This window comes from Phyllopteryx taeniolatus, chromosome 3 (assembly GCF_024500385.1).
Source record: "Phyllopteryx taeniolatus isolate TA_2022b chromosome 3, UOR_Ptae_1.2, whole genome shotgun sequence".
Classification (NCBI taxonomy): Eukaryota; Metazoa; Chordata; class Actinopteri; order Syngnathiformes; family Syngnathidae; genus Phyllopteryx; species Phyllopteryx taeniolatus.
The window spans coordinates 14,007,187-14,028,163 of record NC_084504.1 but is presented as its reverse complement, the minus strand read 5'-3'; the positions used below and the strand labels follow the sequence as shown (position 1 = coordinate 14,028,163).

General features: G+C 41.2%; 1 protein-coding gene across 7 annotated transcripts in view; it reads left to right on the top strand.

The window, feature by feature from the left end:
• Nucleotides 1-20,977, top strand: part of adamts3 (ADAM metallopeptidase with thrombospondin type 1 motif, 3) — a 148,055-nt gene that overhangs the window by 49,755 nt on the left and 77,323 nt on the right. For 6 of the 7 annotated variants that reach the window (XM_061767087.1, XM_061767090.1, XM_061767088.1 and 3 more), the window contains one exon: nt 12,434-12,630. In XM_061767087.1, coding sequence (XP_061623071.1) covers nt 12,434-12,630 — 197 coding nt within the window. Of the gene's footprint in view, nt 1-5,047; nt 5,280-12,433; nt 12,631-20,977 lie in introns of those variants that run through there. The other variant, XM_061767092.1, reaches the window with a different exon arrangement.

Sequence of the window (20,977 nt, the reverse complement as noted above, 5' to 3'; positions counted from 1 at the left end):
CATCAGCTGACAGCATATGATTTGTAGCTTTTCCACCAGATGGGACAAGTTGAAACTGAGACATACTCACTGGAGGAAATATTCTCCGTTTACAAGCATCCTCAGAAGCTTGTTTCTTCCTTTTATTTATTTTATTTTGTATTTTTTAAAAGGTCGTGACATTTGTGAATTTAATCCGTTGTGTTACCGAGGGCCCCGGAGTGGAAAGCAGTTTACCACTAGGCCTTTTTGCCCACGACATTGGGCTGTTTGTTTGAAAGAAACGGATGTGAGTCACTAAAGTGGATTGAACTCCCTGAAAAGGAAATACAGCCAGCGTTTTCTTGACCCCCCCCAAAAAATGCAGTTTGCACCCTGGCCATGAATGAAGCCTAAGTTTGCACACATGTTGTGTAGCTGAGCCACAGCAACAAGACCTCACGTTGTCCTGCTTCGCTGCTCGCTAGTGGGCCCAAAACACCCGAGGCGACTTGGACAACGATGGTAAACAAAAGAGAGACACTAATAGTGCTGAGATAAGAGGAAACTGTTGAATGATTAGTTTGAATGAAGAAAGTGTGTTTAAAAAAACAAATACAGTGATACCTAGTCTTTCGAGTTTAATTCTTTCCGTAACCAAGCGCTTAACTCAATTTACTCGTAATGTCAAATAATTCTTTCCCATTAAATTGAATTGAAATGCCATTAATCCGTTCCAGTTCAACAAAAAACACCACTATTTCTTTGTTATATGTGTTATCTGTGTAAAGAAAAATAGAACTGTAATGATATAAAAGAGAATGTTTATTGAATCGCATCATAGGAGTGTATCTTATTGAATCGCAATTGGAATGAATCCTATCACAACATCATTGCAGTGTATCGTATCGCATCATAATTGGAGTGAAATGTATCGCAGCTCAATTGAAGTACAAGTACATCCCATCATATCTATGGTGGTCGAGACAGGTGCCAAACCAAAACACAGACCATGACACACATGCTGAAAAGAAAACAGGCTAAAGAGCTTTATTAGCGCGCTACATGCAGTTAGCGCTTGTGGCGTCCTTAAGCAATTGCTTCAGTCTGTTATCCTTACACTGTACTCTGCCAATATAAAAATAAGCCTGTTGAAAAACGAAATAGCTTTTGATTTCCATTAGCATTAGCGACGTAGCCCTCCAGACAACTGTGTCAAGGTGAAACATTTTTTATTCCCTGTTAATGCATACATAACAGTCTTTTTACTGGCATAATTATGTTAACCGGCATGGTGGACAACTGGTTAGAGCGTCTGCCTCACAATTCTGAGGACTGGGGTTCAATCCCCAGCCCCGCCTGTGTGGAGTTTGCATGTTCTCCCCGTGCCTGCGTGGATTTTCTCCGGGCACTCCGGTTTCCTCCCACAACCCCCCACCCAAAAACATGCGTGGTAGGTTTATTGACGACTCTAAATTGCCCGTAGGTGTGAAAGTGAGTGCGAATGGTTATTTGTTTGTATGTGCCCTGCAATTGGCTGGCAACCAGTTCAGGGTGTACCCCGCCTCCTGCCCGATGATAGCTGAGATAGGCTCCAGCACTCCCGTGACCCTTGTGAGGATAAGCGGCTCAGAAAATGGATGGATGGATAATTATGTTAACAGTACAGTTTTTTCCTTGAAAGTCTCTAGGGCTTATTTATCCTTGTATTTTTTTTTCTTTTTTCTGGCAAAACGGCCAATATACTGAACTCATTAGCAATCCAGGAGCGTGTGACCCAGTGCGAGTCTGAGTGTTGGCTTCAATTTTGGTGCTTGTTTAGTACGTTTAGGCCAGGCTGCACAGAGTCCAACATGCATTAAAATGCCGCCATAAAGCTGGTGTGGAGTCGCTGCTGCGTGAAATGCCTGGTCAAGCATCTTTTGTATTGTTGCAGTTGCGTGGCAGGTAATTAGACCCCTATTGTTGTTGTTGTTGTTGCTGCTAATGATGCCGCTGTTTGTTTGCAGCCTAGGAAAAGCAGGAAAAGAAAGGCTAACGCTCATAGAAACCTTTTGCAATTATCCTAGTTTTCATGTTTCTGGAGGATGCGAGATTGCCCTTATTGTGAGCGTAAATCAAGCCTTTGTGTCACTGCAAAGACACAAGGGCTAATGGTAAGTTTGCGTGCCTCTCAAAGTACGGGTTGATTTTTGCTATTGTGTACTTGCAGGATAGGTGAACTCACCGAAGCGGCAAGATGGCTGGCCAAAGCTGCTTTCTGGGAAGAAGGCGATGTACAACTTGGTGCTTATGAGGGGCGAACTTAAAGCGTAGAAAGTACAACTAGCCCCTTCATATTCACGGTTCCCTATTCACAAATTCACCAATGTGTGTTTTTGTTCCGTGGAAGCTATCCGAGTCACTTTTTTGTGCTCTTTCTGTAAGAGCACTTAAAAGGATTTATGGGCGGCTGTGGATCAGTAGGTAGAGTGGGTCGTCCAGTGACCGAAGGGTAGCTGGTTCGAATCCCGGCTCCGACTGTCCGCATGTTGAAGTGTCCTTGGGCAAGACACTGAACCCTAATTTGCTCCCAGTGGGCCTGGCAGCGCCTTGCATGGCAGCAGTCGCCCATTAGTGTATCTCTGTATGTGTGTGTGAATGGGTGAATGTGAGGCTTTGTAAAGTGCTTTGGGCACTGTGATAGTGTAGATAAGACGCTAAATAAGTGCAGTCCATTCACCCTAAGATGCCAAAAGATGGTGCCAAAGCCCTGGAAAAGTAGTAAATTGGAGTGAATCGTATTGTATCGCACCGAGGAAGAATCCTCTTCGATGACAGCATATGGACGAAAGTGATATCGTATTGTAATTCAAGTGTATCATATCATATCACATTGTAATTGGAGTGCATCATGTCATAATAAGAGTGTATCGTAATTGGAGCATTTGTTCTTTTGAACGAAACATTCACGAACGAAACAACACCAGACTGCATGTTGGTCAAGCGATACCTTACTAAAAAAAAAAAAAAGAAAGCTTCTTTTAATAGAAAATATGAGTCCTACTTAAAAAACGGGTTTATCTCAACAAGTTACCCGCTCTGCATAATACTGTATGTGGCGACAAGCTAGCCAAGCTGTTTTTTCTTTGGTTTTTTTTTTTAAGAAAAAGAGATCAGCTGAATACCCTGCTACTGCAGTATTTCCAACATCCTATCTTTGTGAAGCAGGCTTTTCTGCAGTGACGGTAACGAAGACAAAATTACGGAGCAGACTGGACATAAGCAACAAGCCCAGGGCTCACATTGATTCTGTGTTATGGTGAGTTGTTGTATTTAACATTCGTTTTTAAGCCGGTATATATATATATATATATATATATATATATATATTACGTTCCAAAAATAACCCGCGATAGGTGAAATCCATGAAGTAGGAAACATTATTTTTAATTTTAATGAACAACGTATGAGGTTATTAATTGTGACTCGGATGTATTTCACGCTTCCTCTGACCGTCCCTCTTCGTCCTGACGCCGCTCCGCTGTAGCGTCCTTTTCCACTGTCTTTTTCCGAGAGAAGAACATAGTTATAGGTAGTTGTTGCCGCTCTTTTTTCTTCTGGGCGAGAAGATTCTTATAAACAGACATGCGACCGTCGATAGTTAGCACCTCCATTTGTCTTTTGGGTGCGACCGCAGTGCAGCACGTTTTGTCGACATTGTTGGTTATGTCTGGGAGAAAACTTGCCAACAGGAGACACTTTAGAGTCACACTGCTAGCAATCGAACACTAATTTAAATTTAGCAAGCCGAACGCATTCTGTGCTGTACAAGAGCCAGGGCACGGAGGCGATGGATTCAAATTGGTCTACAGTACCGTAGCCAATCAGGACGCAGAATACAATGCGGGTTTACGCGCTGTAAAAAACAGCATGCAGAATTGCACTGTAAAACAAATCTGTGAAGTCGTGAATCCGCGAAGTAGCGAGGGTTCACTGTGTGTGTATGTGTGTGTGTATATATATATATATATATATATGTGTGTGTGTATATATATATATATATATATATATATATATATATATATATATATATATATGCCACACCTTGACAGCCCGTCCGTGAGGGGAAAAAAACTCCTACTCTAAACCGATCCGCGGTGCAAAAAAGGTTGAGGAACACTGATTTAAACCACAACAGAGCTATGAATGAAATTTTAAAAGTCAGCCTTTCCTCAATTAAAATACGGTAGTCCACTGTATCAAATGTATTATTTTTAGGTCTAGGAACACAGCACCAACTATATGGCCTTTGTCCAGTGGTGCTTTTATTTGTTCTAAAAGATAGCAGTTGGCCATCTCGGTAGAGTAGTTCTGTCTAAATCCAAACTGTTGAGGATGCAGCAATTGGTTGGATACTCAATGGTTGATTAGTTGCTCAGCAACAATCTTTTCAAGCACTTTGGAGACAAGTGGAAGGATAGCAATGGGCCTGTAGTTGCTGGCTGTGTTCCTATCCCCAGATTTGTATATGGGTGTGACTACTGCAATTTTCCAGATTTGTGGGAATGTCTGAATCTGATCCAAATGTAGGGAGCAAAAGTAAAAATTCTTCTTGTACTCAAGTAAAGTACAGATACCTGGAAAATCTGCTAAAGCACAGTAACATAGTATTTGTACTTTGCTACTTCCCAACACTATTAATTATTAACAAGTAAAGCTAAAGCACTTTTTTGCACATTTCAACGACACCTGTGGCGTAAAGGGCATAAATAAATGAGCATTTGATGCCAACAGACAGTAGATTTCCACTCCACTTGCGCCTGTCGCCGACCTCGCTGCCATTTTTAGCTTGTGGCAGCTCTGGCTTGCCTTGTCGCCACCTCGCCCGGCGGTGCCACGTGTAAACTCCTCGCCGCCAAGATCCAACCACCCCCTACCCTCCTTGTCTGCTGCACGGTGGGGGTCTCCAGGGACTGGGCTGTGGACCCGGAGCACACTAGCAGTCTTAAAGCGGCGCTACTGAGGGGAAGTCCTGTGCCTTTGAAGTAGCCTGTTTACTCTTGAGGGTGGTGGGGAGGGGGGTTTTGGGGGGAGGTACACAAGAATGCCAGTGTCATGACGGGAGCAGTAGAGGAAGCAGGAATGCGGCCCACAATCCCCAGCCTGTAGGAGACCGGACCGTGGACAACGTGGCGGCCATTTCTTCCCTGTTTATTTTAGCTCCCTTCGACCGCTCAGTCAGCAGCACTGTCTGCACAGCAGCGCATCCCTGGAAAAAAAGAAACGGAAAATGGCCTCTGCTTGGATTTATGCCGCATATCTATCGCATTACAACTTTGGTACTTTAAAAGCCTTTGTACTTCCTTAATCACGGTGCTGTCAAATGAGCCTGGGAGAATTAAAGATCGCATTGTAGCATAATTGGAGTGTATCCAGTCGTATTGTAATTGGAGTAAATCTTTTTGCGATGGTAGTGTATCTTATCAAATCGTAATTGGAGTGTATCATATCGTTATCGGTGTGTATTGCTTCATAATTGGAGTGTACAGTATCTTATTGTATCGCATCATAATTTCAGTGTATATTATCGTATCGCATCGTAATTGGAGTGTATCATCGTTATCAAAGCATATCGCTTCATAATTGGAGTGTCCAGTAGCTTATCATCTTGCATTGTAATTTGAGTATATCATATCGTAACACAATATAGACCCTTTCCCAAAAATTTGAATATCATGGAAAAGTTTATTTATTTCCAAAATTCCATTCAAAAAGTTAAACTCATAAATTATATATTCATGGCCCACAATTGAAACAATTTCAAGTATTTATTTATTTATTTTTACATAATTTGGGGCTTCCAGCTCATAAAACCCACAAAATCAGGAGTTAAAAAAAATTAGAATACTCTGAGGAAATCACCATTTACTTCGCAGTTTTTGTTGAAAAAAATAAAGAAATTAGGGTCCCATTAAATCAATCAAAATATTGTACTTTCAAAACGATATGTTAATCTTGGTTGGGAATCCCTTTGCTTTAATCAGTGCTTCGATGCACCGTGGCGTTGAGGCAATCAGCCTGTAGCATTGCCTGGGAGTTATGGAAGCCCAGAATTCTTTGATGCTTGCTGTCAGTTCTTCTTTGTTTTTGGGTCTGGTGCCCCTCATTTTCCTCTTGATAATACCCCATGGGTTCTCAATCGGGTTTAGATCCGGCGAGTTGGATGGCCAGTCAAGCACTGTGATGGCATGGGCATCAAACCAGGTTTTGGTGTTTCAGCCTGTAAGGGCAGGGACCAGGTCCTTTTGGAAGATGCAATCTGCTTCTCCATACAGATCCTCAGCAGAAGGAATCATGAAGTTCTCTCAAACATTCTGGTAGACTGTTGCGGTGACCTTGGATTTAAGAAACACTTGTACTGGACATTGCACCCCAAATCATCTGACTGTGGCTATTTCACACTGAAGCTCAAGCAGCTTGGGTTCTGTTCTTCCTTGATTCCCGAATGAAAGGCACATTCCCGAATGAAAGGCACATTTTACTTTTATCGGAAAAGAGGACCTTGGACCACTGGCCAACAGTCCAGACCTTCTCCTTGGCCCAGTTGAGACACTTCCTACGTTGGCTCAGGCTCAGAAGTGGCTTGAACCAAGGAACCCACATCTGCATGTGGTGGTTTTTGAAGCTGTGACTCCCGCCTCATTCCACTCTTTCTGGATCTCTGCTAGATTCTTGAATCTGCTCTGTTTGATAATCCGATGAAGCCCACGATCATCTCTTTTGCTGGTGCATCTCCTACCACATTTTGTCCTTCCACTAGACTTTACATTGATATGCTTGGACACAGTACTCTGTGAGCAGCCAGCCCCCTTAGCTATGAACTTTTGTACCTAACCCATCCTATGGAGGGTATCATTGATGGTCTTCTGGCCAGTTGTCAAGTCTGCAGTCTTCCCCATATTGAACTCAGCTGAGACAATTAAACCAAACTGAAGCAATTTAATGACACCTGGGGAAACCTGTGCAGGTACTTTGAGTTTAGTAGATGATTAGTGTGTGACACTCAGTTTAAAACATTTATGGCCTGCAAAATTTGGTCTGATTTCTTCCCAGTATTCCATTTTTTTTTAAATTCCTGATTTCGTGGGATTTATGAGCTGGCAGCCCAAATACAAAATAAACGAATACATACTTGAAATTGTTTAAATTGTGGGCCCTGAATCTATAATCTATAAAAGTTTAACTTTTTGAATGGAATAATGGAAATAAATAAACTTTTCCACGATACTAAATTTTTTTGGAAAGGGTCTGTAATTGGAGAAAATTGTGTTGGATCATAATTCGAATCAATCATATCATGATTGGAGTGTACAGTAACATAACACAACTTAATTGGAGTGAATCGTATTGTATCGTATCTAACACATCGTAATTTGGGTGAATTGTACTACATCATAATTGGAATGAATCATATGATTGGAGAGTAATCTATGATTATGCATCATAATTGTAGTGTATCGAATTGTATCAGATCGTAATTGTTGTGAATCATTTTGCATTGTATCATCTGTGTGTATCGTATTGGAATTACAATGAATCTCATTGCATTGTAATTGGAGCATATTGTATTGCACTGCAGTTGCAATGTACTGTATACTGTATCGGAATTGGAATGAATCATATCACATGGACATAGGAGTGAAGCGCATCTTGTCTTAATTGATATATCCTAATTGGAGTATCATAAATGGAGTGGAATGTATCGGGAAGTAATGGGAATGAATGATCCATCCATCCATCCATTTTCTGAGCCGCTTCTCCTCACTAGGGTCGCGGGCGTGCTGGAGCCTTTCCCAGCTATCATCGGGCAGGAGGCGGGGTACACCCTGAACTGGTTGCCAGCCAATCGCAGGGCACATACAAACAAACAAACATTCGCACTCACATTCACACCTATGGGCAATTTAGAGTTGTCAATTAACCTACCATGCATGTTTTTGGGATGTGGGAGGAAACCAGAGTGCCCGGAGAAAACCCACGCAGGCACGGGGAGAACACGCAAACTCCACACAGGCGGGGCCGGGATTTGAACCCCGGTCCTCAGAACTGTGAGGCAGACGCTCTAACCAGTCGTCCGGCGGAACGAATGATATCACACTGTATTTTAATTGAAGTGAATGTCATTGTATCATAATTGTAGTGTAGCGTTTCATAATTGGAATGAATCATATATCCCATTTCAGTTGGAGTGTATCATATTGTATCACAATTGGAATGAATAGAGGGTTTGGTGGAGGGAAAAGCTAAGCAGTGTTAGTGGGCCGCTAAATATGCATGACCACTTCCATCACATGGATGAGTGTGATCGGTTTCACAGTGTACTACCAGCCAGACCCAATACTGTCAGGTCCAATAATGCACTTCATTTTCATATCAGACAGAGCCAGAGTTGTGCACTCTGAAGCCAAATCTGATTTTTCCCTCTTATGTAACGATGAGGGATCATCTGCACGTCGCGCCAATCACCATTTTGGAGATCATTTGTTCATATCTGAGAAACGCACGCGCACACACACACAAGCATCCACATTGTGTGTTTAGAACTGTGACTGTACATGCAGTATACAGTCATGCTAAAAAAATATTGGCACCCCTGGGATGCCTATGGTTTTAGTCATGCTAGTATAAAAGGACACACACCCTTTTTTTCCCTGACTGTCTGACATAAAATCAGACTAAACTTTTAGGTCAACTAGGATTACCAAGGATTTTTCTAGACAAACATATACCTGAGTATGTACAATCCCAATTCCAATGTGGTTGGGACGTTGTGTTAAACAAATAAAAACAGAATACATTTATTAACATACGTTTATTGAACGTTGTTAAAAGAAAAGGTGATGTAACACAGTGGTAAACATGACCCTGTCCCAGCTTTTTTGGAACGTGTTGCAGCCATAAAATTCAAAGTTAATGATTATTTGCTAAAACAATAAAGTTTATCAGTTTGAACATTAAATATCTTGTCTTTGTAGTGTATTCAATTAAATATAGGTCGAACATGATTTGTAAATGTATTCTGTTTTTATTTATGTTTAACACAACGTCCCAACTTCATTGGAATTGTGGTTGAATATGCGTGTGTGTGTGTGTGTAACGTATATTCATTTTAGATAAAAGCATAATTCATTTTGGAAAAGAAAATGCCGGAAGGCGAACGCCTGCCTTCACTTTCGGTTTAGTTCGACGTACGGTTAACATTACAACCAAACTATCTTTGTCTTGTAAAGGGGCATCACGTCTCTTTTTACTGGATACGTGTAGATTTTAGGAAAAGTGACGAAAAACCTCTATCAATCTCTGTTATCTAGAAGCGTGCTACATTTATGAAATAAGAGTTCTCGATTACAGCGGTTTTCCGGTTATACTCAAACACACACAAAGCACAACGCGAAGTGGAATTTTATAGAAAATTTAATTAAATCAAAAAGGGAAAACTACAGTGAAACAATGCAGAGGGATTTTACTATGCAATAAAATAATAATAATGGTAATAAAGAAAAATAAGACATTGTGTGTGGCTGGACTCGAAATGTGTGAATAGGTTACAGCGTGTTGAGGTAGTACAAAGTTGTGTGAAGCTAATATTTTACCCCAAAATTTTAATTAACTATTGTATTTCTACTTGGGCGGCATGGTGGCCAACTAGTTAGCACATCTGCCTCACAGTTCTGAGGACCGAGGTTCATATCCCGGCCTCACCTGTGTGGATTTTGCATGTTCTCCCCGTGCCTGCGTGGGATTTCTCTGGGCACTCCGGTTTCTTCCTGAATTGGAGACTCTAAAATTGTCCGTAGCCAATTCTGATCGTCCCAACCGTCTTCCATTTCAGGATTATGGAGGCCGCTGTGCTCTTAGCAACCTTAAGTGCAGCAGAAATTTTTTTGTAACCTTGGCCAGATCTGTGCCTTGCCACAATTCTGTCTCTGAGCTCTTCAGCCAGTTCCTTTGACCTCATGATTCTCATTTGCTCTGACATGCACTGTGAGCTGTAAGGTCATCTATATAGACAGGGGTGTGGCTTTCCTAAACAAGTCCAATCAGTATAATCAAACACAGCTGGACTCCAATGAAGGTGTAGAACAATTTTAAGGATGATCAGAAGAAATGAACAGCACCCGAGTTAAATATATGAGTGTCACAGCAAAGGGTCTGAATACTTATGGCTGTGTGATATTTCAGTTTGTCTTTTTTAATAAATCAGCAAAAATTTCAACAATTCCGTTTTTTTTCTGTCAATATGGGGTGCTGTGTGTACATTAATGAGGGGGAAAATTAACTTAAATGATTTTAACAAATGGCTGCAAAATAAAAAAGAGTGAACAATTTTAAGGGGTCTGAAAACTTTCCATACCCACTGTATATCTTCAGCCTCGCCCGTGTGGAGTTTGCATGTTCTCCCCTCACCTGTGTGGGTTTTCTCCCACATCCCCAAAACCTGCATAGTTAGTTAATTGGCTATAAGTGTGAATGTGAGTGTGAATGTTTGTTTGATTATATGTGCCCTGCGATTGGCTGGTTCTAGTTCAGGGTGTACCCCGCCTCTCGCCTGTGACGCTACTGAGGATAAGCGCTACAGATAATGGATGGCTATGTATGGTTGAAAGCAGTGGTACCCTAGCTGCCAATATTTTTGAGCATGACATTTCTACGTAGAATCATAAGGGTATGCAGAATAATATTGTCACTTGTAGCTACTGTATATTATGCTGAGCAGCCAGGACAGAGATACTGTATGTGTACATTGTGTCCCGAAAGAATTCGCAACATTTAATTTTTTCTACAACACCCCATACTGACGACATGATTTTTTTTTATTTTTGTTTTTCAATGTTAATGGATGTACCCTACATAGGTCTTCACAGCTTTTGCACTCAATACTTTGTTGGTGCTTGTTTGGCAGCAATTACAGCCTCAAATCTTTTTGAATATGATGCCACAAGTCATACCCTCACCTATAGTCACGAGCTGTGGGTCATGACCGAAAGGACTAGATCCCGGATACAAGCGACCGAAATGAGTTTCCTCCACAGGGTGTTCGGGGTCGCATGATAGGGTGAGAAGCTTGGTTATCCGGGAGGGGTTCAAAATAGAGCCGCTGCTCCTCCACATTGAGAGGAGCCAGAGGAGGTGGCTGGGGCATCTGATTAGGATGCCTCCTGGACACCTCTCCGGTGAGGTGTTCCGGGCACGTCCCACCGGGAGGACTTATGTCACCCGGCTGGCCTCGTAACGCCTCGGGATCCCATCGGAAGAGCTGGATGAAGTGGCTGGGGAGAGGGAGTCTGGGCGTCCCTGCTAAAGCTACTGCCCCCGCAACCCGACCTCAGATGAGTGAAAGAAAATGGATGGATGGATGGATTCTGAAGGATTTTCTCTAAATATAACATACCGATGCATTTCAAACCCACGAACACCGTCAGACAAAAGCTGGTTCGCCCCAACGACAAAATAAAGAGAAGCAAACTCAGCAATGTTGTTTATGCAGTACAGTGTATGGAGGTGTGCAATGCTCTCTACACTGAAGACACTCAGCAACCTCTACAGAAATGCATGGCACAACCTAGGAGAGCAGTTTCTTTCGAGTCCAAAGTCAGCAGTTCATGTGCATCTTAAAAAGAAGCAACATTCCTTTGAGGACAGCAGTGTCCAAGTTTTGGATAGGGAATACTGCTGGTTTGAAAGAGGTGTGAAAAAGCCATCCACTGTATGTCAAACTAGCAACGTGTCCACACGGCAACGGAGCCGATCTATTTCTTTATCATTTTTAGAAAGTTTCCTGTAAACGCGTAATCATTTTCATAAGTCACTAAAAACAGAGTATAAGAAGCCTGTGCGATGTAAACAATGTACTCACAGGGGGGAATGTGAAGCGGTTGCCGTTCTGGTTTTTATCCACAGTTGCTTTAAGAACGTGGGATATACTGTTCATCTCATTGTTGCTGACAGTGGGAGAAGAGGAGGATAATAAAAGCCATGTCATGCTCAGGAGCTGCAGCACAAACGCATAACCATGATCCACCATTGTTGTTGGTGGTCTGCGCACGGTTACACGAGAACTGGGACTAGCATCTAATCATCTCAGGAAAGATGCCAAATGCAAGGGCAGTTTTTTTTAGATTTCTTCACTCTGTAAAAATGATCGTACTCGGGTCCCAAAAACGCTTTTTCCAAATGGATAAAACACAGAAACGAACAACCGGTTTGTATGCAGGACGGTCATTCACCGGCCACGGCTGGCATCAACACCAACCCCATTGTGACCACCACCAGAGAGAAATACAGAGACTCCACAATTAAAAAAATATTAGAAACCGTTTGTATTAAAGGTGAAACGTCTTCAACAAACAAGAACAGTACTGTTGTCTCGATTCAAACTTTGCGGATTACAATTACCTGGATGACTGAGAATCTACTTTTTAAATACATACAGAAGCAGAGTTGCCGGATGTTCCCAGGACTCTGGATACGGTTGCGAGGCAGCTCAATGAGACAGTGCAGCAGCGCCGACGCCGCGACGCCGGTGAGGACGACTACAACATCGAAGTCCTGCTGGGAGTCGACGACTCAGTGGTTCGATTCCACGGGAAGGAACATGTGCAGAATTACCTCCTCACGCTCATGAATATTGTAAGTACACATTTAAACTTTTGTAACCTAACCTCTCATGCCTTAGAAATAATGATGATGAATGGTATGGATTGCCTTGTGTCTCTGCATACTTATATGCACTGACCCACAGTTGGATAAGAATACGCACGCACGCACGCACACACACACACACACACACACACACACACACACACACACACACACACACACACACAGACAGACACAGACACACTAATTGATACACACAGCAGGGGAGTGTTTGGTGTGTGAGAGCATGCTGCGAATGCATGCTTTCCCTCGCACTGATCACCAGGAAGTGGCCACGCCAAGCTGCCGCCATCCTGTCTGCTTGACCTGAAAATTTCACCAGATGTCGGGAACAACCAAAGTAATCCATACATACAAAAAATGTTGAACAAATAAGCTCAGAAATTAAGTTGTGTGTAAAAATGAAATGACACAGGGAAAAAGTAACGTGAACGCATGACGAAAATGAAAGCCAAGACAACACCTAAACTCTGTCAATAATCAAACAGCAATCCAGCCCCTTGTCAGTGCTAGGGTTGGGCATCGCTTCAATTTGAGCGATTCCGGTTCCTTAGTTCAAGTCCGGTTCCAAACAATTCTCGATTCCGATTCTTTTCAGGGGATGGGTCGAAAAAGTTTGCATGGTTTAAATAAAGGGTGTCCAAATTATGAACATCCATTTTCTTAGCAGCCCACAGCATAGACTAAAATGAACATTTGACTCAAGGTTCTTTATAACCAGTATCAATATCAAACCTATGAAATAAAAGGCAATGTGTGTGGAACTAACCCATTTGACTTAATATTCATTAATTGTTTCAGCTAAAAGTTAAATATCGCATTGTTAGAATAGTTATTTTAACAATGCTGTATAGCTGCCCCTGTATTCAGTTTCATCACGTCAAATGGTTTCTGCAAGTTTTAACTTGACTTCTTGCTTTAAGCTTGTAGCCTTTTATTTTGAAGGGGACGCACCGGAACTCAGTATTTTGGCACAAAAAGTAACTTCACACGGCACCGGTGATTTTTTTAATTTGATTTTTTTTATGGATGGAACCAAATGCTCTAAAACGCTGATTCCTTTCCATACCCACCAATGAGGCACACGGTTAGTGTTTGTGAGACTGTGAAACAATGTTTATGTGAATTTTGTCCCAATTCAGTTGCATATAAAGTTGCTACAGTGAAGTTTTAGCCCAGCTTTTTTTTTTTTTTGTCATCGGCGCTTACGTTGTCACAAGGTAAACAGTGTTTAATGTACTCTGCCGCCGTGGCCTGTATGCACGCTCCCCACGCAAGTCCCCAGTGCTGTCAAAAAAGTGCATGTCAAAGCTCGTTTAAAGTTTGCTGAACAACATTTGGACAACCCAGTTAAATACTGGGAGAATATAGTCTGGTCTGATGAGAGCAAAATTGAACTGTTTGGATGCCATAATGCACACCACGTTTGGAGGCACTGCACACCATGCTAAAAACCTCCATACCAACAGTGAAGTTCGGAGGTGGGAACATGATGGTGTGGGGCTGCTTTCAGAAAATGGTACTGGTAAACTTCACATTATTGAGAGAAGGATGAATGGGCAAATGTACCGAGACATTCTTGACAAAAATCTGCCACCATCTACGAGGATGGTGAAAATTAAATTTGTGGGTGGACATTTCAGCAGGATAATGATCCAAAACATACCGCCAAGAAAACTCTCAACTGGTTTCAAAGAAAAAAAAATAAAGCTGTTAAAATGGCCCACCCAATCACCTGACTTGAATCCAATCAAAAATCAATGGAAAGAACTGAAACTCAAGGTCCACAAAAGAAGCCCACGGAACCTTCAAGATTTGAAGACTGCTTGTGTGGAGGAATGGGCCAAAATCACACCAGAGCAATGCATGCGACTAGTTTCTCCATACAGGAGGCGTCTTGAAGCTGTCATTGCAAGCATAGGCTTTTGTACAAAGTATTAAATAAATACCAGCTGGCGTGTTCAATTTTTTTCCCCTGCGTCATTTCACATTATTACACACAATTTAATTTTTTAACTTCTTTGTTCCACTTTCTTTGTATGTATTGATTATTTGGGTTGTTCCCAACATCTGGTGAAATTTTCGTGTCAATAGCACCTTTGGAAATATATTTAATGAGAAAAATGGTGACGTGTTAAATACTTATTTCAGCCGCTGTATAATGCCTTTTGGTACTTTATTTTAATGTAAATTTATGTTGGCAAAATCAGTTATTTTTATAATTAAATTAAAACTACCGAAGTAAACCTTAAACCATATTCTAATTATCCATCCATTTTCCGGACCGCTTATCCTCAATCAGGTCACGGGTGTGCTGTCACCTATTTCAGCTGGCACTGGGTGAGAGGTGAGGTACATATAGACAAACAATCATTCACACTCATATCTACACCTACGGGCAATTACGAGTCTTCAATTAATCTACCGTGCATGTTTTTATAATGTGGGAGAAAACCGGAGTACCCGGAGAAAATGCACCTGGGCACGGGGAGAACATTCAAACTCCACACAGGCAAGGCCAGATTTGAACCCAGGTCCTCAGCACTGTGAGGCAGATGTGCCAAGTTACCAGTCACCCACTGTGCTGCCATTGTCTAATCAAACTTATTTAATTTTAATCGAATTTGATTAATATATTAATGGAAGAAGAAGAAGAAAAAGAAGATGATGTTTATGGTGATGATGATGATAGAGACCGTGTCACATTTTTAAACCCTGACGAATTCAATTCAAAGGAAAGGCTGCTGCAGATAACATGCTGTGGTTTTAAGGGAAAACATTCAGTCTTCTCCAGGTTCACTTTATTGCCAGAAAAAAAGCTGACATTTTCCGGAATGCTTAAAAAGAGCAGGAACAGAAGTCGTGGGATCAGTTATGTATAATGGGTGTTCAGCATATAACGATAATCTGTATTCAATTCCATTTCTAAAAAAGAGAGGAAGCTCTTAATGTGATAGACAAGGGCTCAATAGCAATGGCAAAGAGCAAAGGCAATAACAGACAACCTTGGCAAGCAAAATTAACATACTAAATATCAACAGTGTGGCTAATACACTGGCTGGCTGAAGAAGGTGATTCCAAGAAATAAATTTAGCAAAGAATCCACATTTCTTCAAAACAGCAAACAAGTACTCCCACTCTAGTCTCTTGAATGCAATTTCAGCATCTAACACAATCACGATCTCAGGGAGTTCAGCCGAATGTTTGGAATAAATAATATCAAAACATGTGTTGAAAAAGTATTACAGCTCCTTATAAAACCATTCTGCTCTTCAAATATAATGTAAGGAACGAGGTTCTCTATATGAGAAGCAATCACTGAAAAAATAAAGGGAAAACTTAAACAACACAATGAACTCCAAATCAGTCACGCTTCAGTATGGTAGCAACACTGATTGTGAATCAGTTTCATGTGCAGTTTTGCAAATGGAAGAGACAATGGGTAGAAATGAGAGGCAATTAGCAAGAGAGCTCTTTAAAAAATGGTTCTGCAGGTGGTGACCATAGACCATTTCTCTGTACTCATCCATTCTGGCATTGTAGGGAGTGCCTTCAGGCACTTAGATGCCACACACATACTACCGAGGCTCATTTTGACTCATCTTGAGGGATTTCCACAGAAGTTGGATCAGCCTGTGATCTTATTTTCCACTTTGATTTTGAGTATGATTCTGAATCCAGACCTCCATGGGATGAGGATTTTGATTTCCATTAATCATTCTTTTGTTATTTTGTTCTCAACACATTCCACTATGTAATGAATGAGGATTTTCCACCGGAATATATCATTCTTTGAGATCTAGAATGTGTTATTCCCTTTATTTCTGTGAGCAGGTGCTTTAGCCAACACCAGATCAGCATTGAGTAGAGATCGTGGCCTATAAGAACAACAAGAGGTAGGCTCTTTGTCTTTCCTAAGAAGGAGGGCAGTGGCGGCTACGATTAAAGTACTGAAGGTGGTAATGAACCATGATGCAAGGATTCATTGAATACAGATAGAAGTAGTGGTGCCAATTTTCTGATACATTTTTTAAAGAATTAAAAGGAAACCAATCTGAGCCCGGGGCTTAGTTAGATTACGTTGCTTTAATTAGATTTAATAACCTTTTGAGAGAAAATTGAGTGTCCAATTGTTCTGCAGTATTAGACTCAATGCGAGGGTTCGATAGATTTTGAATAAAATCATTAATTTTAGTACTGGCGACAGTAAATTCCAATTTATACTGTACAATAAAGGGTAGCAAGATTTTAATGATGCATTGATTTCCATGGGGTATGTAGTTATTATATTATGGGCATTTTCAAACTTGGGTATCAAACGTGTGGCATGATGTCGTGTCTGATGTGCCAGTGACTTGTGACTTGCTGTGTGACCGTATTCATAATATGAAACCTGACTCTACAGTGCTCCGCTTCTGTAGTTGAAACAAGATCGAATTCTGTTTGTAAATCTACATGGTGCTTCAGCAATTCTGGAGTAGGGTTCAGTGCAACACCTCTTTTTTTAATGCGTATCCTCAAAATGACTTTAACCCCATGCTCTGCTGACATTAGCTGGAATAGGCAAAAAGGCTTTAGAATTTGAATTTGTTCAAATTCTGGAATGGGTCCAAGGGACTTTTTCGTGTGTCCTGTTATGATAGACATTTCCACTGGATTTCATGTCGATTGGTGGAACTGGTGTTGGCTTACATCATTTGGCCAAATTCCCTAGTAGGAATTCACGAGTAAATCATAATGTATGACTTCCTGTTCAATTGCGGGCATGGGTTATTGAGAGTTTTTCATGCATCCTGTTATGATAGAAATGTCCACCTAATACCATGTCAATCAGTGAAACTGATGTTGGGGGCTAATTTTCTCATAATTTCCAGGTGATATCATTCGGGTGAATTCTTTGTAGGAGTTTAGCAAAGTATACCAAAAGGGTTATTTCGAACCAAAATGGCTAAATTCATGTTCAATTTAGAGCATGGGTCCTCGAGAGTTTTTGGTGCATTCTGTTATGATATCCTAATTTTAATTTGATTGGTCAAACTGGTGTCCAGGGCTAATTTTGTGTAACTTTCCAGGCACTGCTAAATGACTTCCAATGAGTTTTCACAAGGACACTGCTTTCCCTGACTCATTTCATGTAATGGCATCTTTTGTGTGTCAGTGGAGCCTTTAATTGCATTTCATGGGTCCACCCATCAGAAAAAGATAATCACTGGAGGCGGAAGACGAAAGAAAGAAGCTGTCAATAGCCTTGTTCCTTTAATGAGATATTCTCATGCAGATGGTGGAATGCTTTGGCCCCAGAATTTGGATGCTTATTGCCCAGCAACAAGTCTACTGACGAACCCTTCCCTCTTCCAGCCCCTCCCTCCCTTGAGGGCCTAGAAATGATGATTGCCCACACATGGACACACACGCACAAACATATACTGTATGCACAGACTCCGTCTGATAGGTGCTGTGTTGATGATGATGATCATGTGGGATGGAAATGACTATTGAGGGGATTTGACGGTAAGCGGCTGATTTCAGCCACTTGATGCTTTCACAACAAATAATAGAGTTACGCATCAGGGAGGGAAAGACGGGTGGCTGATGTACACCTCCCTAGCCCCACCACCCAAAATTTATTTCGCTTAGCAGTGTGAAAATTGGTAGGCGTGTCTGGTATGAGTAGACCCACAAAAAATCAGAAGAAGCCATGCCTGAAAAGAGATAAAAAGTCTGGAAGCGACGCCTGCGTTACTTCCGGTTTAGCGTCATTTTAAATTACAGTGTTCTATATTATGCTGTTTTATCTAATAAAAGGGGCACCACGGCACTTTTTATGTGGATAACATTTAGGGAAAGTGACGAGAAACCTTTTCATCAGTCTCGTAATCTGAAGATTGCTACACTTTCTGAAATTTTGGTAAGAGTTCTAGACGGCCAGAGGTTTCTTCCCTCGAACCCAAACACACACAACAATGCAGGTAGTGATTTTATTTGAAAATTTAATGATCTAACATGGGAATCTACAGGCAAGCAATACAGAAAAACACAAAACAAACAAAGTACAGACGAACATTGGCAAAGGAAACTGACTTGTGATGTGAGATTGGGAGTGAGCATGGGGTGTCAATGCGTATAGCTGGAATTCCTATTCTCGCTAGTTTAAAACCCAAATATGCACTAATCTGTACTTTTAGTAGACCGCAAGGTTAGGTGTGTTGACCAATTCAGGCAGGCGGGTCGACCTTCCGGAGGTTGGCAAGAGCGCTCACGAGGGGTGGTTTGCAGGAAAAAGAAACAAAGAGAAAAAGACGCACTTCAAGTGCAGGTTGGCCGGCGCGCTGGCAGTGGCAATGCTTGCCACGTGGTCAGGGAAAGCTTGCATCGCAATTCCTTCCCAACGGAGCCTCATCCGTAAACTGCCCCCCACCCAAAAGGGTAGCTTTGGGGAGCTGGCAGGTGCTCCCTGCGGTCCTCGCTTGGCAGCGCGGCAGGGAAGTTAGGTGTCTCCCAACGTCCCCAACCTCCGCCACCTCGTGGTGAGGTTGGGGGCTCCCCGGGCTGGGGCAGGCCTTCGGCAGGTGGAGGAGTGAGAGACAGAGAGCGAGAGAGACAAAGGAGCTTCAGCCTTTTTATCCGCTTCAGAGAGCTAGGCCGGCCCCTTTTAACCAAATGGAAGGCAGACCGCGCCTCTAGAATAGCATTTCATCTTAGTATAATTTGTGGTTTAAAACCAGTGGAATAAAATATGAATTATTGGATTTAAGATAACAAGACCATTGTTCCCGCTTTGCACTGTCCCACCACCATCCTCTTCAATCCCTGTAACGAATGTTTCAAGTGTTATGTGATTGTTGAGAACACTAATATTTCCAATGTGGCATTTGTGTGGTGAGGAGTGAAACATTTCATCTGGTTCAGTTGACAACAGATTTGACATCAGACATTCAAGTTTGCAGAAATACAGTCACTAGTGGCGTTCATGTAAAGTTCTTAAAATATTAGATCCCAGTCAAGTCCAGTAAAGAGTGTGGTTAGTGAACCCGCGTTCCGCCACCTGTGGGTGTCGCAAGTACCCCGTCCTTTGTCCAGTGGCAAGTGGCGTGGTACACAGCACTGCTGGTAATTCACTTCGCGTCGGCGTGCAAAAGCAGATGTCTGTGTATCACTTTGATGCTCCTGGCTTGTAATTCACTTAGCGTCTGTATGCGAAGTTGAATCCCGCCACTCCGTGGCCCGAGACTGGGGTGCTGGGTGTCATCTTTTAATGGCGTGTCCGCTACAATTGCGTGTAGGCAGAGTGTGGCGGTAAAGTTTGATGACTCGCCATAAAACATGAAACACTAATAACGCGACTTCCTAAGTCTGATCTTCCCGCACCGAAGAGATTCATTAATTTCAATTTTATATTTTAAATATTTTAGAGCATTTTTTTTTTTTTACTGTAGAGCTGTAATTGTTGTTTTAATTTTAAATGATTAATTTTGAATAATAATAATAATAATAATAATAATAAAAAACACTCTCTATATATTATACAAATTAAATTTCAATGACCAAAAATAAAATAATTACCCCCAAAAAAATAAAATTTCTAATTACCAACAATACAATCTATTTTTCATTTTTTTTAAAACCAAAAATAACTACAAACACGACATTTTTTAAAAATTTCTCATTAATATCTGAAATATTGCTGATACTGGTGTGCTAATTGGTATTACAGCATTTTTCTATATAGGAATAAGGATGTGTTGTGTATTATTATTATTTTATTTATTATTAGTACTACTACTTACCTTATGACATTGATGTTTATGTAAAGTAATAATTACAGTATATAGTGATCATAATGAAGTAGAGGTGGGGGTAGGAGTAAAGTTTATACTTCTTCCTACTCCTTTTCGAACGCACAATCTGCATTTATTTCACTATTTCGTTAATAAAATACAACAATCTCCTAGAAAGGAGTAGCAAGAAAATAAAAAACGAAAAAGAAACTAAGTTAAAAGAAAAAACAAGAGAGCCTGTGTGTGGTTAGGGTCACTTAAAAAACATATTTTTCTGAATGTCAGCCATTTTCCCCAGTGTTTTAAAAATATATATTTTTTTCATGTTCAGTCTATATGTAAGACGTTCCACGAAAACTATATCGTACACGATTGACAGCCATTGTTGGACCCTAACCCCATTTGATACTGCCATAATCCTACCCTAACCCTACCCTGTCCTATACTAATTTTATCATAAACCTATCATAACCCATAATCTAATCCTAACCCTAACATACTGTACATATATTGGATATAAAAAGTCTACACAACCATCT